Source organism: Engystomops pustulosus, chromosome 6, assembly GCF_040894005.1.
Source record: "Engystomops pustulosus chromosome 6, aEngPut4.maternal, whole genome shotgun sequence".
In the NCBI taxonomy this organism is placed as follows: domain Eukaryota; kingdom Metazoa; phylum Chordata; class Amphibia; order Anura; family Leptodactylidae; genus Engystomops; species Engystomops pustulosus.
The window spans coordinates 49,801,712-49,828,700 of record NC_092416.1 but is presented as its reverse complement, the minus strand read 5'-3'; the positions used below and the strand labels follow the sequence as shown (position 1 = coordinate 49,828,700).

General features: G+C 41.0%; 2 protein-coding genes across 6 annotated transcripts in view; one reads left to right on the top strand and one right to left on the bottom strand.

Annotated features, from left to right (window-relative positions):
- LOC140135039 (uncharacterized) overlaps nucleotides 1–19,235 on the top strand; it is a 36,130-nt gene extending 16,895 nt beyond the window's left edge. The window contains exons 4-9 of the mRNA XM_072156006.1: nucleotides 5,704–5,849; nucleotides 7,432–7,608; nucleotides 12,315–12,434; nucleotides 14,103–14,189; nucleotides 14,951–15,098; nucleotides 16,405–19,235. Of these exons, the coding sequence (XP_072012107.1) occupies nucleotides 5,704–5,849; nucleotides 7,432–7,608; nucleotides 12,315–12,434; nucleotides 14,103–14,189; nucleotides 14,951–15,098; nucleotides 16,405–16,436 (710 nt within the window). The 3' untranslated portion in view covers nucleotides 16,437–19,235. The remainder of the gene's footprint in view (nucleotides 1–5,703; nucleotides 5,850–7,431; nucleotides 7,609–12,314; nucleotides 12,435–14,102; nucleotides 14,190–14,950; nucleotides 15,099–16,404) is intronic.
- Nucleotides 19,236–23,524: 4,289 nt separating this feature from the next.
- The window catches only part of NADK (NAD kinase), a 54,951-nt gene continuing 51,486 nt past the window's right edge, over nucleotides 23,525–26,989 (bottom strand). For all 5 annotated transcript variants that reach the window (XM_072156002.1, XM_072156003.1, XM_072156000.1 and 2 more), the window contains 2 exons: nucleotides 26,578–26,660; nucleotides 23,525–25,853 (listed from right to left, as the gene is read on the bottom strand). In XM_072156002.1, the coding sequence (XP_072012103.1) occupies nucleotides 25,703–25,853; nucleotides 26,578–26,660 (234 nt within the window). In that variant the 3' untranslated portion in view covers nucleotides 23,525–25,702. The remainder of the gene's footprint in view (nucleotides 25,854–26,577; nucleotides 26,661–26,989) is intronic.

Genomic DNA, 26,989 nt, shown 5'->3' with positions numbered 1-26,989 from the left:
GATTCTCTGTTCTGATGAGACAAAGGTTGAACTTTATTGTTGTTAATTCTCAGCTGTATGTGTGGAGAAAACCAGTCACCTGCCAAATACAGTCCCAACAGTGACACATGGTGGTAGCAGCATCAGGCTATGGGGGCAGGGACAGGACAACTGGTTGTAATTGAAGGAAAGATGAATGCGGTCAAGTACAGAGATATCTTTGATGAAAACCTCTTCCAGAGTGCTCTGGACCTCAGACTGGGCTAAAGGTTCCCTTCCAAATAAGACAATGACCTTAAGAACACAGCTAAAATAATAAAGCAGTGGTTTCAGGACAACTCTGTGACCATTCCTGACTGGCCCAGCCGGAGCCATGACCTAAACCAAATTGAGCATCCATGAGGAGACTCCACCAACGTTCACCATCCAACCTGAGGGAACTGGAGAGGATCTTCAAGGAAGAGGCAGAGGATCCCCAAATCCATGTGTGAAAACCTTGTTGTATCATTCCCAAGAAGACTCATGGCTGAACTAGCTCAAAATCAATAAATTTTTAAGCTATCATGTTGCAAAAGTTCTATATAACCAGGAACTGACCAGACAAGATCATGACCACACTTGCCCCTGGAGCAGCCTAGGAGGAACCTCAAAGGGACCATCTATATTGAGTAAATAAATATTATTGTAGCTATTGCATTTTTCAATACTGTATACTAATATATTAGATCTCTGCATGCTTTCATTCAATAGGAAGTGTCACTTCCAGTGGATAAAAATCCGCCCATGGTCATTTGATGTCACACACAGGTACAAGGATTGTTAGAAACAGATCCATGTCTTGCCATGTCTAATGATACCGTTGTAAGATGAGATGTATGACCTCACATGACCTGGACAGATTTTTCACCCCCATATGATGATCACATGTTACCACCAATTAGTGTCTGAATGAAACCATCATGTTTTTACTCCATAACACCTACATTAGACACTAATATCACCCCATACAGTGAGCAAAGTAGTAGTAAATAGCATGCCAAATAGGTTAGTACACTACAGCTAAATCACCAATTCATGGGTAAGATTTTTTTTCTGAATTTAGTCATTTGATTTACATTTCTTCTCTAACTGACCCAGACCCCCCTTGATGACTTCAGCTTGACAAATCTATGCAGTTATCTTTACTACACAGTTTGCTCCCCCAAGATCATTTATCAAAAACCCTTTCCACTTTCCATGTGTGTACCATACATAACAGAGTAATAATGCTTCCTGTAGAAGGTATCCCCAGTGTAGGTATCTATCTACCCGGCAGATATTTTGTGAGAGGCCTGTTATGATAGAGCAGGCCAGGGACACAGATCATGAAGAGGAGATGTGTAGAACTACTCATGGTTCCTTTTATTGGCAGTCTCCAAGACAGCAGCAAACAGCAGGCACGTACTAACTCCTACCCTTGTAGCTAGTAGGCTGTGGTATTGGCTTGCCGTAAGCGATAAAAAGCACTGTTGGCTTGCAGGCAGATCAGAGTGGACCAGTGGTAAGCTTTGCTGGGAAGATCTCCTATGAGCCAGATGGGCTCTGCTGCATCTGCAGCAAGCTTGTAGCAATCTCTGTGGTAGCAACACACAGATGTCGTAATCTCAAGGACCAAGTCCTAAAATATGTCAAAAGTGAGACAACTAATCTCAAGAAATAGTATTAGAAGTCCAGACAGTGGGAATTCAATATATTACTCTCTCTGTTCTGGCACTTTTCAGGGTGCCAGCCAATCATCAAGCTGAAAACCTATAGGAAGATACAATTTACATAAATACAAAACAACCCTTTTAGATCACAAATTGAAAATATATATCAATAACGTTGCATTGAAATGACCTCAGCCACTTGGTGGTATTGTGGCCCCATGCAGCCTAACCAGGGAAAAAATAAGAGCCTCCCCAAGCGTAAATAGGACACCAGATAACTGCCTTTACATCAAGAGTCTAATTGGGTGTTCATACTCGCTAGTCACCTAGGATAAGACAATAAACAGTTAATTTAGTAATGGCTCAACTCCAGGTTACACCACCAGACAAAAATCAGGTGCTGGGGAGATGTCCTGATTTGAAGATACCTGATTGCAACATCTTAAGGTAAGGCTTTAATGTGTCCTATCATGTTTCCTCATGTTAAGCATAAGGCTTAGAGCATCAATTAGACGAGAGAGACCATAATAAGATTTCAAAATAAAGAGTAATTAGTAAAAAGTTCCCCTGCAGTTCTATGAAAAACCACAAATATTGTGCAATTGCTACGAGTTGGGACACCAAACCCAAACTTCTAGAACTCCAAAGGAACTTTTTCTCTTTAGTGATATTGTACAGAAGATGTAAAATTTGGTTCAAGATTATCCGCAGGGCCTTTGCTTAGTAAAAGATTGGAATTCAACCTACATTTTCCTTTTCCTTTCAAGAATCCAGGAATGTTTAAAAGTTTTCTTATAGCTTATAGAGCGTAGTACCTCCTAATTCGGTTATTTGCCTTTGATACTGAAAACTGTAGGAGAAAACACATGAAAGTCCACTTCACCACCAGTTTTTGGGCTCTCCATCCACTTTGGGCGCATTGGCCCAAATAGTGGGCAGGGAGCTGGGGGGGGCAAAGAGTGGGCCACTGCTTGAACGCCCTGCCTGCCACACTTACTACTATAGTCTCTGCTGGAAAAACAACGGAAACATTGACAGAGACCCCAGTCTACTTTGGCAAAGACTCTACGGATCCAAATTAGCAAAGTTTGTGCCTGTATTTACGAAGAGGCCAGAGCGCAGGACCGCCAGCGGGGAGAATTTATGTCTGACATTAAAAACATCATGAATTCACCCCATTGCCTCACAGTTTTTGGCAGGGTGGAGGACTTGGCAATGCAAATATTGAGAATCATCGAACTAAAAGCCAGTGTCTTCACTGGTTACCCATTGCACTACAAATTCAGTTTAAAATATTAACCATGACTTACAGTACATAGTTTTTTGACAGCTTTGTATTGTCCATCAAGTTCAACCAAGGAAGAGATGTAAGAGTATAACATAACCATCAATGTTACTTTAATGTAAAGACATGTAAACCTTTCTTGAAGTTCTGTACTGTCCCTGCTGTGACCAGCTCCTTAGCTCAGCTATTCCACATAATCACAGTTCTTACAGTAAAGAAGCCCTGTCGGCTCTGGTGATTATACCTTGTTTTCTCCAGGCAGAGACAGTGCCCCCTTGCCTTGTGACGTAATTTTACCTGGAACCAACTTTTCACCATATTTTTTGTATGGACTTATATATTTATATAAATTAATCATGTCCCCTCTTATTCTTCTAAATGAAATGTATAATATTTTTAGTCTTTCCTCATAACAGAGACCCTCCATACTCCTTATCACTTTTGTAGCTCTTCCTTGTACCCTCTCCAGCTTTTTATGGACCGGTGCTCAGATCTGATCTACATATCCCAAGTGAGGAGGAACTAATTCCTTGTACAACAGTAGTATTACACCCCTATCTCGAGAGTCCAGAACTCATTTGATATATGAGGAGATCCTGGTGGCTTTAGAGGCAGCTGATTGACATTGTGCTGTAATGTAATTTACCATCAATTAGCACTCTCAGGTCCTTCTGAACAAAGGACTCCCCTATATTTACTCCCCCAAAGACATATGTTGCAGTTGCATAACCATACATTTATTCACACTGCACCTCATTTGCCAAGTGAATGACCAAACACTCAGTTTGTCCAAGTCCCCCTGGAGCCTATGAACATCCTCCATAGACTGTATTACACTACACAGCTTGGTGTCATCTGCAAAACTATACACCATGCTATTAATTCCTACCTCTATATTATTCATGAACAATTTAAATAATAGTGGCCCCAGCACAGAACCCTGGGGTCCACCACTTATAACTGGTGACCATTCTGAGTAGGAATCATTGACCACAACTCTCTGGATACGATCCTTCAGCCAGTTTTCAATCCAATTGATTAGGTGTCTGAGGGACTGCCTTGTTAGGTGTCTGAGGGACTGCCTTGTTAGGTGTCTTAAGGACTGCCTTGTTAGGAGAACTCTTATTTCCCAACCTTTTGCAAAGTCCAAGAACACAATATGCACAGCAGCTCCTCTGTCCAGGCATCTGCTCACCTCTTCATAGAAGCAGATCAGGTTTGTCTGACAACTTCTACCCCTAGAAGCCCATGCTGCCTGTCACTTATTATACCATGTGATGTCACATACTCCTGTATGCAGTCTTTTAGTATCCTTTCCGATATTTTCCCCACTCGATGAAAATCTAGAGCCCTAATTGAATGTTGGCACCACATTTTATTTGTGCCAGTTACTTGGCAACGTACCAGTCATCTCCCACACAATGTAACCTGAAGACCCACTTGTTTTGGATTGCCTACAACACACTGTAACCCCTCTCCTATGCTCCCTCACATATAGATTGTGAGCACTTACAGGCAGGGTCCTTCTGCTTGTTCGAGATGCCCGTTTGTGGTATTGTATTTTTGTACTTGCATTTGTTCTCGTCTTAATGTGATTTATGTAAGCCCCATATTGAATATTCAGCACCATGGATTTTTTTAAGCCTCAAGTGCTGTCACATGTCCTTATGTATTCTTGAGAGATGACACCTTATAAAGTTATTTAGTCTTGTGTTACACATCAATATTGACTGTAACATGTTCACATGTCAAAATATCTACATTGAGGTAGCCACCACCTACCAAGATCGGAGTACAGAAGGGGCTACAACCCAACTACCCTCATGGTGTCATACAACTACAGAGTCTTGTATACTTTGTGTATAAAAGGGATGAAGGACATTTTCCATCAAGCATGGATAGGCCAGGGGCACTTACTCATAGATCCAGGCACCATGACTGTGGTAATCATCTGATATTTGTTATCCATAGTGGGCGGCACGGTGGCAGAGTAGCACTTCTGCCTTGCAGCGCTGGGGTCCTGGGTTAACCAGGTCAACATCTGCAAAGAGTTTGTATGTTCTCTCTGTGTTTGCTTGGGTTGCCTCCGTTTCCTCCCACACTCCAAAACATACTGTTAGGTTGTTTAGATTTTGAGCCCCATGGGGACAGGGACCAATTTGTCATGCTTTGCGCAGCACTGGGTAATCTGTGTGCGCCATATAAATAATTATTATTATTATGGCCTCCTTCCTACTTAAATCACCTTTTAAATTTATGCTTATGAACCAGTAGGGCTCCTGGAGGGTGTTGCCAGAGCCCATCAGAGTTGCAGCTTCGCAGGCTGTTACACTGGCTCTCCCTCTGCTCCTTCAGCACTCCCCACTCCCTTTGCTTGAAGTAAAAGCTGTAGTGCCTCAGAGTTTCCAATGCATTGCTCTCTACCCTTTGGCGTAAGTTCATCTGATCTTCTTTTATAAAATGTTATAATTTCTTTTACAAACCTGGACTTCACATTACTAATCCTTTTATCAGTGTTTTTTGCATCTTACGCTTTCAATTTTGTGTCTGTAAAACAAAATTGCTACATTTATGTTTCCATTAAATTCAGCAGCACAATACAGAAAATGTCACTATTCACGTCAGTCCCCGTCCCCAGTGGAGCCCACAATAGCCCCCACAATGCATTGCCTACACATAACATTTAGTTACATTGGAGGATTCTATAATAGCAATTTTCCTGCTATAAAGATTTCTTTCTCTTTTTTTTAGTGTTCTGCATCTACTATGTGACTCGTGGCATCCTGCAAGAGAACCGTCAGGAGCTCATTGTCTTTGTGCTCTCCATTTTACTGGAAATGATTCGCTCAATAGTCAACTTCAGCGTACTCTCCAAAGACGTGAAACCTGATATACAAGTGAGTCTCTTATACATCCAACACCAGAAAACATTGTCTATATTGTTCTTTTATTTTTCATAACACCAAAATTATTATCCTGCTAAAATCCATATGATTTGGAGTCTCTATTATTCTTTTTGTTTCCTGGTCTGGTCTATTATTTTATAGGTTTGTCTATTATTATTGGTTTTAGGGGTCCATGTTCTTATTTATTGTCTGGTCTGGGGTCTGTATTTTTATTTATTGCGCGTGGTCCAGGTATTTATTCTTATTTGCTGTCCGGTCAGAGGTCTGTATTTTTATTTGCTGTCTGGCTTGGGGTCTGTATTTGTACTTGCTGTGTTTTCTGGAATCTCTCTATTTTATTTCTTGCCTGGTGCCTATAATTTTTGTTTGGTCTGGGGTCTGTGTTCTTATTTATTGTATGGTGTGGGCTCAACATTTATAAACCGCCAGGCATTGTGATTATTTTCCCCTCTACACCACTTCCATGCGAAGTATATATGGATGTGGTGGGGCTTGAAGGGGCGCGCCTGGCTGCGGACTTGCTATGGCCTGCGACCAGTAATAGAATTGGCATAGAATTGTATGCCTGAGCAGCCGGCAGGAGATCTTCATATATCTGGAGGCGGGAGCTTTCAATATATGCTGGTGCACACTAAATGTCCCCCTATTTATTTTCTGGTCTATGGTTTGTATTCTAATTTTGTTGTGTGGATGGAGGCTGCATTTTTTGTTTAGTCTGGGGTGAGAATGCTTCTTGTCTGGTCTTGTGTCTTTATCCTTATTTGTAGTCTGGTCTAGAGTCTGTATTCTCATTTGTTGCCTGGTGACTATATTATTTGTTTGGTCTGGGGATTATATATTGCTGATCTGAAGTCTGTATTGTCTCATGTCTCTGGGGATAACATCTCTTATTGCTGGGTAGTATTTTGTGCAGCACTGTCTGGTGACACCCCTGGATCCCCCGTGGTTAATTTTCATAAAAATAAAAATGTTTTAAAGTAAAATAATACAGGATAGCTTAAAATAAACAAATCTTTATAATCACACTGCTAGGATCTACCCAGTGCATTAAAGGTTAATATACCATAAAATAAGTGTTAGATTTGTTAAATACCTTAAAAAGGAAATTAACCATGTACCAAACCTAAAAATAACTACCAATACTCACCCCCATTCCTCTTCACCTTGATCCCTGCACTGTCCAACTGAAAACAAACTTATAATTAGGAGCAGACGAGAAGTCCGGAGCTCTGGGACGCTAATTATGCACGCCCCCCCCACCACCTCCCTCTCCCATGCTCCCAGCTTGGGAGAGAGAGGAAGGTGCTGGGGTTGTGCATAATTAGCAGCCCGGAGCTCAGGACATTTTGTCTCCGCACTCTGTGCTGCTAATTATAAGTTTGTTTTCTAGGTGATCCCCGTGTGTCAAGCTTAGCGCCGGCATGAAGTTAAGAGGTGTGGAGATGAGTATTTGTAGTTTTTTTTGTTTGTTTGTTTTATGTTTGGCATGTGGTTGATTTTTTTTTTTTAACATCTTTTACTTTTTATACCAGTTTGTGTTGTAACAATATGTTTCTTATTTTTCTCTATTCAGCCTCGATTTATAGTAATCCTACTTGTCGGTCTCTTCCACGTGGTCTGTGCCCTGAGTCTCGTTCTGGGGCAGAATATGATGGCGTTCAGAGTGGGGGGCGCTCTAGAGAGTCTCCAGCTGCAGTACAACATGTTGAGCCTTTGCTTCTCATTGCTTACCTTTGATCTGCAGGCACAGGTACTGGACGTATCATCGTTACTATTATCCTATAGTCAGATGTATCTGCATCACTGCATATTTAATTATAAAATGACACAAGTAAAGACGAAAAGCTGTTGGCAACCTTCACCGTATTTCTACAATTCATGCCCCTTTGGATAAAGATAGTAACGTGGCCTCTTCAGTCTGACGAGGTTGTCTGAATCGTACTGTAAAGTTGTGATCACATTACCTACTTTAGTAGGACAACCCCTTTAAGAAGTTGGTTGTTGGTAATGTCATTGAGGTGTTAACCTCAGAAAAACATTTTTCGGAGCAAAACGATTGGTCGGTTCGTTAATTTGGAATGAATCTACCATTTTTCCAGAACTGAAGCGAATCAATTTTTTTTCTACTTTGCTTCAGATAAATCTTTTTAATAAGGCAGCTCAATACTGCTGTTATTCACCCCAGAGTTTCTGAAGATTTTTTTTAGAAAAAAAAATGAGTATCGCCATCTATAGAGTAATTGCCTTGGCTGTCAGACTTGACTCAATAAATATCAGCAAAAGGTTTTGTTTTTTTTTCTTTTCAAAAAGTGAAACGCATATATTATATAGAGTCATTACAAATAGAGTGAACTTTTTCAAGAGCCTGGAGGAGTGCTTCTTACCCCTCCCCTCTACATAGAGCTGTATTCCTGCAAAATATAGAACAGGTCCCATATTTTTCACAACCATCCAGTTTGGTCAGATACAGTGTGTGCTCACCTTACTGTGATTGGGTGCCATAGACCTCTATAGGGGCCATTATATGGCTGCACATTGTGTGGCAGTATCACAAACCCCCATACGGTTTTGTGCATGAGGCCTAACACGTAATAAAAGTATGTGCTGACTTCAGTAAGTAATGAGTATGACCGGATGCGAAACAGGCCATGTTAAACCCCACCAGCGAGTATAGTCTCAAAATACAAAATATTATGTCCACCTCCTATAGCAGTGATGGCTAACCTATGGCACTGGTGCCAGAGGTGGCACTCAGAGCCCTTTCTGTGGGCACTCAGGCCATCACCACAGAGGACTCCAGGTATCTTCCTGCAGTCCCAGACAGCCCAGGACTTGCTGTGCACAGAGCTATTTTAAAGTGACAGCGCTACCTGGAACTATTTTCTGCTTTATTGGTGTCCTCAGAGTGCTGGTATCAATGAAAACTGTGACAGAGAAGGGAGTATAAATCACTAATTAAATTTCTGTGTTGGCACTTTGTGATAAATAAGTGGGTCTTTGTTGTAGTTTCGGCACTCGGCCTCTAAAAGGTTTGCCATCACTGTCCTATAGCATTTTGACAGGTGATCATGGCTGGCAGCTAAATGTTTAGCTAACTTTGCATTCTTACTTGTATGTGCTGGGTTGCAGACAAGCCCTGGGTGTGTAATATGTTTGTGCACATTCCCCAGGCCATGATGTGTCAGCTGCCCCTTGATACGTGCTCTAAGAAAACAAAACATGTTCTCTTTCCCCAGGGAACGAAACAGAGCAGCTTTACATTTTCTAAGAAAAAGTAATATTTCTGATCATTTGCAGTTTTTGGCAAATCTTTGTGTAACTAATATAACCTGCGTTGCCTTTATCAGAGCTTTCAAAAGGTCACCGCTAGGGGGAAGAAAGAATCATCCTCATACCTTTGTTCGGGTTCCTGGGGGGGCTCAAAGCCAAAAATCCCCCTCCATCCGCTACAATGTTATTAATGCAATAATTTAGGTAGAGGACCCCTTCACACATTTCTCATTGCAAGTGCAGGAGCTTAAGTTGTAACTCATAGGTCATGCTTTTTTAATATTGTGCAGGGAATGTGATTTTTATTATTATAATTATTATTATTTTTATATTATTAGTTTTGCTTTCTAATCTTAAAAAGCAGCATTTAGGTCTCCTTATCAATGCTCTTGCTTAGCAATGATAGGAACTTGTGGACCCTTGACTGGCAACTTCTGTGGGCCCACCCCACCACCTTCCCCACACTTTAGTTTCCGATGTTATGTTTTCAAAGTGGTGTAGTGCAGTAGTTTAACTCCTTGGTGACTGCCGTAATGACTTTTTCACCGGTCTTTAAGGGTACGTCTTCTGACACAATGAATGTAGTATGTAGAGGCCCTACTAACAGCATAGGGTCAAGGGAAATAATCTCAGGACTCTAGCTCCTTGGGAACAGGGTCAGATGACATTACACCCCTCATTTTAAGCCTAGCCACCCCAAATCTGGTATGTGGAGGAAGATGGTTGGTTGGATCATTATAACCATTTTCTGGAAAGAACTATGAGTTCCTAAAAATGTGTCTCACTGAGGATGATAGTGCATTTTATATTAGTATATGAACATCCCTCTCTCGAGGATGTAACTAGCTGGAAGGTGAGAGGAAAACCCACCGACTATAAAAAATGGGTCTATGCAAATTCCCATTGTCAGTCATCTTGAGACTCCAATACCATCTGTAAGGATGTCCAGATATTTTTAGCTGGGTCTTACAGCGGCAAGTAACTTCAACTATTTCAGTAGTAATAACTATTGTTTATGTATGTATTGTGTGTATATTCTCTGTAACCATTTTTTATGTTTTTATGTTTGCACTGCCCCTTTTGGTGTATTAAACCCATAAACTTTAATCAGTCTCTGCTTGTAACCTTAAAGAGCTTACGTGTCCATAGAGATAGCATTACCAGTATCAGTTGTCAATTAATCTTGTGTATTCTTTAAACTGGGGTTCCAAGTTGTGGAGCAGTCTCTGTAGACAGACTCCTACTTGCCTTCTGATTTATCATTTTAACCCGAGAAGTAATACGTTAATAGGCCATGACAATGAGGAAAGTGAGTGCCAGGGCTAAGGTAATAAAATTTAGAGTAAAGCTGCCATTTTACATAGGTGAGCGGGGCTTTATGTGCTAAGTTGTGAGGCTCTGTAGCATAAGTGCACCTCGTGACTAAACTCTGGGGTTGTCAGTGTTTTCATACATACTATTCTATAAAGTTGGGCAGCAAAGAGATAGCTTTCACTTTCCCACAGCTGTTTATAAAATGAAAGCTGAGCTCTGATTGGTTTCCATGAGCAACTAGAACAGTTTTACCTCAGAAACTTGATGATAAATCTCCCCCTGAGTGCCCACACTACAACGGAAACCCAATTAGTTATCACAAAGGGCCAACACAGCAGTAACTTATTGCGAACTGCTTTGCCACATCTCTCAATCGTACTGGCGTCCTGGGGATGTTAATAGAGTTGAACGGTGAAATTCGGATTATCTTTGTAGCTCACCTTCAGAGTCCCATTGAACTGAAAAAATTGCAGGCCCTGAACCAGGAACTTCAGTAATAATCCATACCTACTCATTCCTCCCAGCCGGTCCATGATGTTTGGCTGTAAAATCGCAATGAGAGCGGCACACACTGGGCAGCCTGGGACTGCAAGAGGGTGCCTGGTGTCCTGTCAGGCGATATCTGTCCTGGGGCACCAGCCTGGGTGCCCACAAGGAGGGCTGAGTGCCACGTCCGGCCTAGAGGAATAGGAGAACAGAATCCATCCAGATCTCCCAGACTATATATCCCACTATTATAATACAGTACTATAATAATTTAATAATAATCTGTTAGATTAAGAATCACATAAAGCTGTGTGATAACTAAGGTGGATACCATTACTTATTGGGTTGTCACCCATTTTTTTTTTTTAAAGGAACTACCTTGGTTTGCAGAATTTTTTAGTCACTAGACAGACAAGAAATTTATTTGTGGGGTATGCTACTTAAGTGCCGATACTTACTATATATATAATCTATATTTCCGATTCATTTCAGTGCTCTTCCTTAGTAATTGTACAAATCCCATTCTAGTATGGTTACATTAGCCGTTTCTCTGCATCCATGTGGTCACGGATTCATTAAATTACATCAGCAGTAAGGAAAATCAAAGTTATCGGCCTCCATCAAACAGCAGAAATGTGTTGGCATTTATGGCCTGGCTGTTGTATCTGATACCTCTGGGGTCCCTTAAAATGGCGGAGGTTCTGTAAGTCCCTATTTTTAAGACCGAGGAAATTGGTCATTACTGAGATCAAGCATGAGGCTTTGTGTACGGGAGGATCAAATTAGTTGAGCTAAAATGGAAATAAATGGCCGAAAATTGACTTGTCTGTTTCCTGCGATGTTTAATGGGATAATGTGCTTTGCCATCTTATCAATAATTCAGTCATATTTGTGAAGTTTTCATGTTTAGACAGTGAAATGCTCTTTTTTTCTGCAGCTTTTGACACCTTTCCATGAATACTTTCAATACAGTACAATACAGTGTTGTATCACAGGATTATTTCTGTCAGAAATGTTTAATTCCACCATTTTGTACATTAGTTGTTTTGTGGTTTTCAGATTGATTTTCCATTAGGATATCATTATTGAGTGGTAATGTGCTTGTGGTTTACTTGGCATTAGGACACCACAGTCTTTCTAGAAATCAGTACAAGAAGAGGTCATACCAGGAGAGAAAATAGAGTTTACATGGCCTCCATGAGAGCACTTTCTAGTGATTAAAACTGGACGTTAGATCATTTCACAAAATGGCCGCTTTCATGGATCTCAGGTTTCAAAATGGTGTCTTTGGTGTAGCCAGTCAGCTTGGATGCTGGTTGCAAAGTAAATGCTTATTTCTATAATATTTGCTTACGTATAAGTGTTTCTTGTTTGCTTTATTTGCAGCTCTGCCTCACAGTCCTGGTCCTGTTTTCGGGCTTGTATAAAATCTCTGCGCCTCACACCATCATACTTGTTATCGGTTTGGTCTGGGCCTTCCTTAAAGTCACCATTGGTATCCTGGCAGTGAGTATTCCTAGTAATCTTGTTACCAATGAGAATGATAACCTACGTCAAACAATTTCATTTGCGTAAAATTATGTTTTCCGCAATAAATATTCTTTCTGTTTCCCCATAGATATTCCTTCTTAATGTATAGTTGTGTAGGTGACATGTGCCTGACAGCGCATTTACCCTTTTAAGGGGTTGTCCACTTTCAGCAAATTATTGATATGGGTGTATAAGGAAAAGTTTCTGTATCAATTCCTTGTGGTTTTCTCTGATCTCTGCTTGCTTTCCTGCTATAGAAGCTTCTATGGTTGCTTCCATTGGATAGAAAGCTGTCCATGGTCAAGTGATGGACACGCAGGTGTACAAGTCGTTATTATAACACGGCTCCTATTACTCTCTGTGATAATAATGGCTTGTGCATCTGTGTGACATCACATGACCATGGACAGATTTCTATCCACTAAAAGTAAACATAGAAGCTTTCTATAGAACGACAGCAAGCAGAGATCTAGAAAACCGTGAGGAATTGATACAGAAAATATATTGGAAACCTGGGTAACTTTTCCTTAAACAAACCATATCAATTATTTGCTGAAAGTGGACAACCCCTTTAAGTGCTTTGTGAAGGCTGTGTGACCTACCACCACACTAGATCTGTAATCATGACTGCTTAAAGAGAACCCGTCATGCAAAATAACCCCCCTAAACTAAATATATTTTCATAAACTGCCATTAGAGAGCATTGCCTCTATCCCTTCATTGTCCCTCTACATGCCTGTAAACCTGAGCAATGAGGTCCTAAAGCAGTATGCAAATGACCTGTGAAGTGTCCAATGAAGCATTAGCATATTCAAGCTGTCCAGCTTATTCATGAGTGGGAGGCACAGCCACACACCCCAGTGCTTGACTGACAGCTGCTCCATGTGCTGGTGGCCACACCCCCTGCAGCCTGTGTGTGTATAGGAGAGATACAGCAGCTCCAGGCAGCCATGTTACAGCAGAACATGTCAGATTCATGTGTAGCTGATGTCTGTGTCTCTCACCTGTATATTAGGAGGATGCAGCATGTCAGCAGATGCAGCACACACACTAGCCATGCTTTACTATACATTACACACAGACATGAGCAGGGGGAGGAGAGGGGAGGGGGAACAGGGGTGACATCACTGCCTCTGACCATGTGACCAGCCTCATTTACATAATAAAGAAAAGATGATTTTATAATGATTAATGTATGAATTGACTAGATAAAGGCTGGGATGGGATCCTTGTGAGCTGCTCCAACAGGTAGTAGTGACAGGACTAGTGACACAGACCTGATGACAGGTGTCCTTTAACAGCTTAGACAAACATGAGCATATCCAGTGCTCTGTTCACACTTGTGACATGGCTTCTTGCTGGAATGCCATTGATGGAGATTCAGAGTCAACATTTTGTAGCAAGTACAGGAATCCTGATGGAACAACAAAGTCTTATAGGTGGATTCCATTTTATAAATCTCAGTCTGTCACTACAAAATTGGTCCCTATGGTCTTTCCCTAAGAAGGGGTTGGTCCCTACTACCTATGTTTTATATAGAAAAGGGTGCTTACCCCTTTTGTCCCCTGTATTATGTAATATGTGTCTACTCTTAGGGATACAGCGGTTGTTCATTTAGAACCATCCATATTTATTTCTCTCCAGATTATAAAGGAATTAAAGCCCCTCGTGTGGATATTTCTGCTACAAAATCTTCCTGAAGTGGCCTATCTGGTGTATCTTCTGTACAAGGTATCTTGACTTATTCATAAATAAATGTATTACTTTACCTTTTATGACATCTAGTAAAAGGGAAATAGAAAATAAAAATACCAACGTAATTACAAAAATTGTAACATTGGCTCCAATTATTCTACCATTACAATCCCCACAATGGAATGAGAAACCAACTTAAGATATTATATACAGATATAATCAAATGTTATATTTATAACATTCAAATTTTATATTTATAGGGAATTTAAGGGTAAAAAAATAAAAATGCCAAAAAATCTAATCCTTTCCTTGCACAACAAAAAGATAATAATACACTATATAGACACTTAAAAAATATCAACATAATATTACAGGCCATTACAATTGAACATCTGCTATGAGGTGAGTGGAGTCCCTTGCCTCAAGCGGCGCCCCCTTGCTGCACATCTTAAGGGCCTGTACTGAAGGTTAGACAGCCAGGATGTCCAAAGATGGGGTCGTCTGAAGTGCAGCCTCTAAACTTGACTAATCATCTTAAACAAATATGACTCTTCTCAGATTATTTTCACATGGATTTGGAGTTGATTTCTTATAGATAAACAGGCAGGATTTCACATAAAAGAGAGAATCATAGAAAGCATATTTCATACATTACCTGAAGGGTCGGATAGTTTAGTGGGGTAACAGAAACAACACAGTAGAGATATTTGTATTCTTGAATTCCTGCATTGAAGTGTTTATTGGAGAATTTGGGGAGCTGCAGGCTGCTCCTTACATCTGTGCTGCTCTTCTACCAGGTGGTGGTGGACTGGGGCAGCGGAGGCTCCTACACACTTGAAGCTGCGGCTGTGACGGGCTCCTTCATCTCTGTGGTTATTAAGTCCGTGCTGTTTTGGTCTCTGTATCGTGTATATCGGAGCTTTGGCCAAGGACTCAGAGAAAGAAGTAAGTGTGGTCTTCTAAGTATGGGCATGAGCAGACGTGAGGCTGGGGGATACCATGGAGAAGTGCCTGCTGACTCCTCACCTATACCTGACTAGATCCAGCTCACAGCTGCTCAGGTCAGGCATAAAGTGTCTTGAATAGATCTCATGGTGATTTCCAAATAATAATAATAATTCAGTTATTTATACAGCGCACACAGATTACGCAGCGCTGCAGAGCTTGCCAAATTGATCCCTGTCCCCATGGGGCTCACAGTCTAAACAACCTAACAGTGTGTTTTTGGACTGTGGGAGAAAACCGGAGGAAACCCACACAAAGACAGAGAACATACAAACTCTTTACAGATGTTGACGTGGGTGGGATTTGGTACTGGTTAATTGGAAAAGGCCAGCAGTATTTAATGAAGTCTGATGTGCCAACAGCACGTTATAGAGCAGGAGAAATTAAGCAGAATGTTATAGAGCAGGAGGAGTTGAGTAAATTAAACACAGTGGCCTACGTACAAGCAACAAGTTATAGAGCAGGAGAAACTGAGGATATTGTACATAGTGTTCTACATGCTGGCAGCATGTTGTGTAGCAGGAGGAGCCGAGCAGATTGCACATAGTGTCCTACCTGCATACAGCGTGTTATAGAGCAGGAAGAGCTGAGCAGTGTCTGAATACAGCATGTTATAGAGCAGGTGTAGCTAAGTAGATTGTACATAGTTTCCTATCTTTAGGCAGCATAGGTTATAGAGCAGGAGAAACTAATGCAGTGTTCTATCTACAAGCAGAATGTTATTGAGCAGGAGGAGTTGAGCAGATTAAACACAGTGTTGTAGAACAGGGGGAATTGAGGCGATTGTACTTTGTTCGTAGTCAACAAGTTATAGAGCAGGAGAAATTTTTGATATTGTACATAGTGTCTTACCTGCAGGCAGCAAGTTGTAGAGCAGGAAGAGCTGAACAGATTGTAAATAGTGTCCTTTCTCCAGGCAACATTTTAGAGTAGATTGTGCATAATGTTTTGTAGGCAAAGATTCAGTAACATTTTTAAGGTGTGATCACATATCAGTTGCCAGCAGTTTTTTTTTTAAACTTCTAATTGAAAAAACTGATGGTAAAGTTGATGTAAGAGAAGGCTTCAAATATATACGTATATTAAACCATTTCTTCCCATTTTTATGCATCTACGCAGCTCTTCCTGCTCTATAGCATACTACCCACAAATAGGACCACATGTTCAGTGTGATGGGTTCCCTTTTTAGAAGTGCTAAGATGACTGGTATAATCCTTGTAATCTCTTTATTTTCAATTCTTTGCAGTGTTTTCTTCCTATGGAAGGATTGATTCCTAGAAGTACACACCTAGAGTATTGGAAGACTTTCGTTACGGCCTGCCTGTAACCCTGCCATTATGGAGATGGGAGTTTTGGTGGAGCGTCGCTGTGCACTTTGGAGCCGTCCATAAAAGGGAAATTTTGAGCTTGTAATCGCCAAACTCTTGAGTATCCTTCTATCCACTACTGCAGTATACGTCCCATACAGGACTGCACTGGGCTGTGCCATGAATATTATGTTCTGTAGCTCCAGCGTCCATGATCTACCTATACAGAACCGCCATTCATTGCATATACATAAGTCAATCTTCCTCCATATACCTGCTGAACGACCAGAGAAGTGCATTGTGGGAGATGTCCCTGCACCTCTGTGGTGTGGGCTCATCCCTCAGGATGCATATTGTAGGTCCTACATTGTCTTATTATGGTAAGTTTATTATGCAATATTTTGGCAAACTTTGCAGTAGTTTTCCTCTTTAAAATCCACTCCAAAACGCACATACAAGGATCCCCAACTGAGCACTGACGCGATGCTGAGGGTATGCGAGTAGGCTGAATAGCCCCTTCAGTATTGTCACTGCAATACCGTGCTGTATATACTCCTATTATTTTCTATACAGCTATTACTGGGGCGACTTTTCCCACCATGTTAGGAGACCTATAGGTCATACATTGCTTCTCTGAGAAAAGGTTTGTAAAATTTCTCTACTGCTCCAACCAAAAAAACAAAGCCATTGCTGTTCATTGCACCTATCCCACAATGTAATATGAAGAGGGTGCTGGCCAAACCAGACATTGTATTGGGGTGTTTTGGGCCAGGACATAGTGATATATGATACAAGGAGTCCCCTGTAATCATGGCCGTATTGCTGGGAAGCAGGGACTCCTTGTGTCATATATCACTATGATGTACAGATCCTTTCCACTGCACTGTGTCCTGAGCGATCTAGGACAAACCTGCTTTCCTCCCTAGCAATCAGACTGAGACAAATGTGGATGTCAAGCATAGACTCTGCTGATATTAATACCAAGTTGTTTTATCATACAGTTTTAATTAAAAAAAATTTAACAATAGGGTTTAGGGGATGTCAAGCGGTTGTTTACCCAGCAGTGGGCACTTTAGTGATGAGCTAACTGCGTCTTGGGTATTTATGATGTATTAACAGGGTATGGTTATCGATACCTGATAAATGTGGGCCCCCAGGCAAAATGGAGAAGTGACTGTGCATGCGTCATATACACCCCTTTCCTATAGACTTGAATGGAGAGGTCATATAGTATATAGGAGCACCCCTTTCCTATAGACTTTAATGGAGAGGTCATATAGTATATAGGAGATACCCTTTCCTATAGACCTGAATGTAGAGGTCATATAGTGTATAGGAGATACCCTTTCCTATAGACTTTAATGGAGAGGTCATATAGTGTATAGGAGATACCCTTTCCTATAGACTTTAATGGAGAGGTCATATAGTGTATAGGAGATACCCTTTCCTATAGACCTGAATGGAGAGGTCATATAGTGTATAGGAGCACCCCTTTCCTATAGAATTGAACAGAGAGAGGTCATATATTATATAGGAGCACCCCTTTCCCATAGACTTGAATGGAGAGGTCATATAGTATACAGGAGAACCCCTGGAAAGCAGCGCACAGCTATGGACACCTCTCCATTCAAGGCAGCCATGAGACAAGAGTCGTATATGTGTGAGATACATATGCGTCCCCACTTCTATCAGTTATTTGGGACATATTCTGTTTATATATCCTAAATACCTCCGATAGGAACACTCCTTAAAGGACCAGAACATGTACTGTTACCTGTAGCGATCAGATGTAGCCTGATGTCACCCATACATGTCCATGTGAATGAAGCGATGGATGTTATATCTGTGTAGCTGCTGTGCATAGACTCCATTTGATAAAAGAGTAATGTACACATTTTCATGGAGGCAAAGGTTACACTATGGTATACGGGATAGATTGTATTTTTCCATATAGTGAATAGCACATAGTCACTAGATTTTGTATCTGCTCTTTATATTTATTAGCATAGAGCTGCTGTATACAGCGCACACAGAGGAGGTGTCAATCATCCATAGTGACTGTGTGGAGGGGTCTTGTACGCCCTGACATATACCTTTCATGAATTGTATACGTCAGGGCGTTCCTGTTGTGTCTTGTTTTTTTTGGAGCTCTGTTCCTTTGCTATTCCTCCTGGAGGTGCCTTCTGGGTGTTGCCATATACCTGAGGCTTGTCCTTACAAAATCTCTCCCTGTCCAGTCGGTGTGGACAGCGCCGGATTGTGTGGGGGTGCTATTATTGGCAACCACTATACTCTTTCAGGAGGAATAACAGAGTAATGCGTATGAGTAACAATGCTTCAGTCCTGTTATTTAGTGTTGGATGATGACATTTAGGAAAATGACAACCAGCCCTCATAGGTATAAATCCCTGATTAGCCACCTCTGTAGGGTTGTATCAGACCTATAGTAACAAGAGACAAGGATGGGATTAAGATACTAATACAGATATTCTGCTATTATACGGCAGCCAATCAGATGCCTGCTTTAGCTATCGGACTGTTCCTATAAATAGTGTGGATGCGATTGGCAGCCGAGGGCATCTCCATTCTTCTTTGCACATGTTGTATTAGTAATCTCTGTGTTTTATATTCACACGATTGTCCTTTGTTTTATTGCCAAAGCTTTAACACAATCTAATGCCTGAACTGTGATCGATGGATGGACTGGGAGATATATGCAGACATTTTTATACAATATGTATGTTTTTAATAAATTTGCTGTTGTATTGCAGATATTATAGCGTGTGTCTGTATCATCCCAGTTGTGGACCACAAAGTGGATTTTTTTTTTTTAAGTTCACGGAGTGCATCATGTCTTTTATGTTTTCAACATCTCTGCTTGCAGTCACTAAATTGCAACCTATTTCTTCCTTCCTGGAGTGATGTTTGCATTGATGATCTACACAGGTAGGAGCATTTCCCCCACTTGTACTGTGTGAGATAGTATCGAGCAGAAGTGGAGGGGGAGACAGTATAACAGCTGAGGGGCTCTGGTGAAGCCCCACCCGCGCGGAGCACTTGGGGCTTATCATCATAATTATAAAAGTTGATTTTAGAAGGCAGGCGGCCTTGGATAACAAATATAAGAAGATTACCAGAGCCATGGTGTCTGGATCTACAAGTAAGTGGTCCTGGTTTATCACGCTTGATGTTGATGGTAGATTTCCGTTAAGTAGCTGCTGTAGTTGGGAAACACAAGCGGCTGAAGATTTGTATGTAATAGTTGGACATTGTGAAAATCCTTCTCCAGTACACAACTTTCCCATGATCTACATTTCCGATAATGTGAGGTACGGTGCTGCGTAACAATTACTTCTTCTTAAAGCAAGTTCCTTATTTCATTGTTCTTCATTAATTTCCAGGAACATGGTGTAATTCCCCCATGTTAATAAGGTCAGAGCCGTAGGTATGGAGCTAAAAAAATTACCTGCATCTTAGTGCACATCCCAAACACATCTAGGTATAAGACTCGGGTCCTTCCTTGGACACATCTACATTGCTGCAGGCCCTGAACATACAGCTTGTACCATCCAGGGTGGGGAATGGGTGATACAGTCACATGGGGATTGGTAGGCAAGTACACTGCAGTGTAATCTGCCTTCCGTCTTTCCATCAGACCTGCTACAGTAAAACTTAAAGGTTTTGTCCACTTTCAGAAAATTATTGAAATTGTTTGTGTGATTAAAAGTCATACAACTTTCCCATATATCTTTGTGTATCAATTCCTCATGGTTTTCTAGATCTCTGCTTGTTGTCACTCTACTGGTGCGTTCACACATTCAATTTCTCAGATGCAGTTTTTGATGCCCAAAACAGGAGTGGAGTAAAAGTAAGAGGAGGAGCAGCAGCACCTTGCAGTTATTTGTCTAAACCCATTATCATCCACACCTGCTTTTGGCTCCAAAAACTGCATCTAAAAAACGTGAATGTGTGGACGCACCCCAAGAATCAACATAGCCCTCATATAAGTGATATCTGTTGTTTCAGCAAACGGTCCCATGTATGCCATAGGGCTCATACACACAGCAGTAGTTTCCACATGTGAGCAGATTGCCTGAGCCACTAATTTTAGATCAGGTCTTAGGCCTCATACACACGACGGTCGGGGGATGTCCTTCATAGACGGCTCTGGCGCCCGGGCTCCGTACAGTGAGCACAACAACAAGTGCTCACCATTCTGAGCCATGGAGCATGCTCTGTCTTTGGCCATATGAATGGCCGTGCCGCTACTATTTTCTATGGAGAGCGGTGGGGGCGAGCAGCGCTGCTCCTGCTCCTCTCCCTTTGCACCGACATATGCACGCCTGCATGCGGCCTTATTTCCTCCTGTGTTTGCGACAGTTTTTCTACTTTCACCAGCGCGTGAGCAGAGCTCATATGTCAGTGACACACAGACTGCAAACAACTGCTCATTGCTTGGAGCCCGTGCACATCCGCGTGGAGGTCACTTTTAAGCCAGTTTAACATGACAATATCCTGGTCAGTGATTTTTATCAGAATTTGAAACCAGGAACAGAGCCTATAAAAAGAAGTGCAATAGATTTGGACACCACCTGTATTTTGAGGCACTGTGACTGTGGTAATCTTCTTATATTTGTTATGCATGGACTCCTTCTTTCCTTCTAAAAATCAATGTTCAAATTATGCTAATTAGACGTCAATGGCCATGCTCGATGCAATCTCAAGGAAGCAGAGAAAGTTTCAGCGCACAGTGGGAGGGGGGGAGAGCTCCTGGCACAGTGTGAGCTACAGCATAGAGGGGCTATAGCTATAACCCCTCCATAGCATAATTAGCACAATTTTAAAAATTGATTTTAGAAAAAAGGCAGCCATGGATAACAAATATAAGAAGATTACCAGTCACGGTGCCTGGATCTATGAGTAAGTGTCCATGGTTTATCATGATGGATTTCAATGTTATATTTCCTTTAATACAGGTGGCTTTGTCCACTTGTGTAACTTGCTACCATCTCTTTACATGGGACTAAGCTGCAGTAACAGGCATATGGATGACATAAAAGGAACCACTTATACTGAATTTCTTCCATACTATATATGGACCCACTTTTTTTACCAGGAAGGAAAACTGGGCTCCTCCCCCCTGACAACAAGGAGGTCTACAGAGCAAGACGCTAACCAATCAATGGAGTCTAGGTAGCTTATGTTATAGTATATCTGTGTATAATCAGGACCCACTTTTCTCAATGTGTGAATTTCAATGCTTTTAAAGCCAAAGATATTCTGAAAATGTTCTTTTACTATTGACATAGGTACAAATAGATACAAAAGAACAAAGGGTAAGAAAGTCTTTACAGTTTATGTATATTGTACAATACACTTTTTGTTGCAAACAGAACAGATTCAACTAGCGGAACAAAAAAAAAACTGTAGAATGTTTCAAATGCTACAAAAGAAATAGTAACAGCGGGGTGACTGTACTTTTGGGATAGTTTAGGGATCCTGGGCACTAGAAGTCATAGGAAACTGGGTTTTATGTGGCAGGTCTCAGCTAGGCAAAATCTTATATAGAAGATAACAAAAAAAAATTTCATTTTCTGGTGAAAATGAAGATTTTTTTTTTCCCCTCTCGTCTTTCCACGTACAAACTAGTACATCCCGGGTCAATGTCTCCTGTGCAGAAAACTTCTTGGACTCTTTCAAGCAAAATGCGCCAACATCGTCACCCATGTATTTTTTACATACAGGTTGCAGAAAATAATTAGACATTATGTATCTGAAGATCAGAACCAGAAAGTCGGATCTCTACACAGAATACAATATGGTACATTTTTATAGTTTATAAAAGAGCCCCAGAAAAAGATGCTACAACCTCATTCAACACACTGCATAGTACAATATGAGGACGTGGGGAGTAACACATTATATGACTTGTACAATGTATATTTTTAGCAGTTTTTCCCTTTTCCGAGTTGCATGGAGAAGACTTAGCTGCTGTGACTCCTCACCTTTCCATATGTCAATAAATTTCTGTCAGTCTTGTTACTGAATTCAATGGATAACCATATTATCAGGAAGGAGTGAGGGAAAGAAAAGAGCTCAGTAAGTGGAGAAAGAAGTACATTTCTCAAATATTCGAATACCAAGTTTCTTTCCCTATTCATTTATGCAAAGTTTGTTAAAAAGTTAGTGACCATTTAAAGTGTGGGTGTAACTACTAAGTCATCCCAATAAAGTGCCAAAATAAAAGTGCTATAGGTTTTAAGACCAGAACCTGCCCCCACGTGGCAACAATGGGTTCAGGCAATACCGTTAAGTGCTATAACTTATTAAGCAGTAAAAGCGACAGCAGCAGCAGGACGCTGAGATTTTGCCACTATGACTGGCGTGGGTTTCTTTGAAATCAAATAATAGTGCTACTTTTTATTGTTTCCTCAAAGTGGAGCTTGAGGGTTCCCATGTGGTGGGGGCAGAATAAATACTTTTAGTTTTATCCATCTTTTCTTACGTTATCAAGAGATGAAAAACAGCATTGGTGGGGGCCTGCGAAAGGTCACTTTTTTATGCAGTTACCTTGATAATGTAAAGAAGATATAAAGCACAGATGAAACTTCTACTTGAAGGGAACCTGTCAGCAGAAATTGACCTAATTACTACTTTGAAGTGAGATGTAAACTGGTTGTATAAAGTCAAGGAAGGGGAGATTTTAACACTGAAGTCCAGCTCTCTCTCCTTCAAAAAGCCCCTCTCACTCTAATTGAAGGTCCTGCATCCAGAGACCTCACTAACCAAAGCTCCTGAAGTCCTATGCATGATGTCAATCACAGAGGAGGAGGCGTTCAGAGCTCCACACCTTGAATTCAGTGTTAAACTCTCCTCCTCCTTGACTTTATGCACCCAAATTACATCTCACTTCGAAGTTGATTTTCTGTATGATGCCACCACACTGGGCCATGAAAGAGACAAAAACTAGAAGGTGTTACACTGTTTTACAATATTCTGGTAGTGGCTTATTAGGCAAATTGATGATGACAGGTTCCCTTTTTATTAAAAAAAAAAAAAAAAAAAAAAAAATCTGAATCCGGGTTCTAACCCTGAAGTTTTTGATCTTCAAAGTGAAAGATTTAGAAGAATTGAATACTAAAATGAGGGGCTATCATTGCTCTTATAGGCAAGGGTTAAGCTGTAGTAGTGCCTCATGTGCACATAGATACCCAGGGAGTCTGTGTTTAGAGGTTGCAGCTTTTCAATGAAGGAGGAAAAAAGGCTTGCTGGGGTAAACCGAGATTGGTAAGAACTTTAATTATTATGTCATCCTCCTGTGAGGCTGGATGGCTGTAGGTAATCATTACCAAAAGTCACTGATTGACCACCATGGTGACGTTAGCATTGGTAGCCCAAACAATAGTGTACACAAAGAGACTATGCCAAGAGCACAGCAGGGTTAGTCCCCCTGGGAAGGCTTCTTTCAGGGTGTGTTCAAATCAGTTTTTCAGATGCAGTTTTTGAAGCCAAAAGCAGGTGTGGGAGATACTGGGTGAGATCATATCATTGAGACAAAGCTGTTCCTACTACTTTTTCACTCCACTCCTGTTTGGACATCAAAAACTGCACCTGAAAAACTGAACATGTGAACGCAGCCTGAATTCACTAAGCTAATAAATAAGTGAATATAGATTTCTACAAGGTTTCAATACAAACAATTTGTCATTTTCAGCGGCGGTTCTCACCTCCGTATCTATTCATTCTCATTGTATGTATTGTGTAGGTTAGGTGTGATATGTGGAGTTTAGTGCTTACAGAAAGACAGATAAAACCAAAGGGAGTATATAAAGTGTCCGCTGCTGTATTGGATGATGTAAAGTTATACACTAGAAAGTGGTGCAGGGGAGGATGAGAGTGTTAATACCTCCTATGAAGGTACCAGCCTCTCTAGGAGTGGGAGACAAGACCAGTGTGATGGTTTAGGCAAATTCTCATCCAAAAAGACATTCTTCTTTTACACGGCATACAATGAGGTTTACAGATGTGAAGAAAATATAAGGGACCCCCTTTGCCTCGCACGGTCATGAAGCTTGGCAGGAGATCCTGCCATGGCCAGCATCGGCAGGAGTATACTTTTATCATGTAAAGTAGGGTTTGCTAGCATTTCTTAGATGTGATAAAGAGAGAAAAGGTGAGTTTATATTATTTTGATTCAGGCAGGGCTCCTAGGAGAGATCATAAGAGTCCTGATTAGTCTGACCACACACTGTGATTGACTGCTTTCTATGTATCAGTGTGTGAACACATAAGGCATTAAACATCACTGTGTGTGCAGTAGTCAGGACTCTCACAGTCTCTCCTAGGAGTCCTGATTGCCCCGCCCACACAGTGATTGACAGTCTATGTAAACACTGATACAGGGGGGTGCTGTGGTTTTTTTTAGGTTCAGAGCTTTATTTATAAAAAGTGCTGGACAACGCATTAAAAAGTGCAACTCACTTCTTCATCGGGTCAATTATATAGCGAAACACATGGTCCAGCATTTTATAAATACAGCTCTGAACATGAAACAATGGTAACGGCACAGCATCTAGGACCATGTTCACACCCCTTACATCAAATAAAATTTTCCATTTGTTAAAGTTCATTAAATGCTTAAAGTTATTAGAAACTTTACAGGTTAATAATATAATGTGTCATTTCTAGTAGTCTCCAGTGCAGAACAGACTGCGGAGCTAAGGGGGGTACATGGGGTTAAAGAATGGAATATCTATTTTTAACATATACACAATATGTAAATCGCAGATTCCACAAAATAGGCTCCAAAGATATAAGAACAAATATATTTTATAGTATTTTTCTGGTATGGGACAATTAATTATAAAATGTAAACAACTCTACATAACCACACGAGCCCAGGAGCGGCCTCCATTATATCGCGACAAGGGGCGACATAGCGCAGGCCGTGCCGGTACAAGGGGTTATTTCATTTATTGTTTAAAGTTTCATTAATAAGAAACACAAAATATAAACTTCTTTCTTAAAACCTTAAGAGAGAACGCTAGTTTCCATAAATAAAAGGAAGCTGGTTGTCGGCGTTGACCAGTGCTCTGCAGCTGGCGGCTTGAAAAAGCACTTTTGTTTGATTTGGTCTATAATAGTCCATGACCGGGGCACGTAATAGAAGGAAACCCATCAGTTTAATGGGAAAAGAGGTACGGCCCGAGGTCCTGAGTCTCTGATATCCGCCCGGGGCTAGTACTCCTCCTCCTCGTCACCTGTGAAATGGTTCTGTTTCTTGCGGACGTTCCAATGTAAACACTCGGCCAGGCTGTCGAACCAGTCATTCACCGGATCTCGGAAACAGATGGAAGGGACCGGGTAACAAGAGGTAGTGATGCTAATACTGGAACGACATGGAACAGGAAGATTTTAAAAATTAACTAACGTTGATTTAAAGGGGTTGTCTACTTTCAGCAAATAATGGATATGGTTTGTGTAATGAAAAGTTATACAATTTTCCAACATACTTTCTGTATCAATTCCTCACTGTTTCTACATCATGTTCGCCGACATTCCACAGGAAGCTTCATTGTCTACTTCCTGTGGATAAACACCAGTCCCTGGTCACGTGATGTCACACAGGTGCTGTGCGGCAATATAACGAGCTGTGTGTCATCACATGACCAGGGACAGGTTTCTATCTACTGGAAGTTAACAATGATGCTTCCTGTAGAATAACAGCAAGCAGAGATCTAGAAGTATATTGGAAAGTTGTCTAATTTTTAATTGCAAAAACAATATCAATCATTTGCAGAAAATGGACAACCCCTTTAAGTACCAATATATTGCTTGTTCCCAACCAAAAGATCAAAACCAGTATGCTCACAACACAAAGGAGCAAATGCAATTACAATAAATAAAACATGTGACATCAGAGAAGTCCTGATCAGTGGGGTCAAGGTAAAGAGACCCTACTGCAGAAGCTACAGAAAACTTGAGGCCATCTTTATTTTAGGCATAGGAAGTACAATTATTTTTAAAATCCGACATAAAAGCAGCCATGTAAAGTATAACATACGTACACATAATATGCAGCGACTAACAAGTAGTTTATGTACAGATCTCACCTGTCTCCATGGCAGACCTCCTGCCTCTTCCTCCCATCAAATGAGACCCAAGCTGTGTTCCGTGCATCAGGTGAAAGCATAATCTGGAGACAAGAGAGATAGAAACCCTTTAAGAGATACATAATAGGCAAAATATAAAAGGTGTTTCTAATCTGCACATATATAGCTATGCCCCTCCAACAGTTATCCTATACACAAGCAGCAGACTGTAGTGAACTGCTATAGGCTTTATAGGGGTCCTACCAACTTTGATTGTGATCCTCCGGATAAGAAATAACAAGTGGATTGGTGAAGGTTCCACTGCTGGCACTCCAATTCATCACGGAAATGGATCCAGAAAAAAGGCCTCTCAATAATAGGTTGAGTGCTAGGAGAAACGTGTTCCGCTGTTCCATTCAATAGTAACGGAACG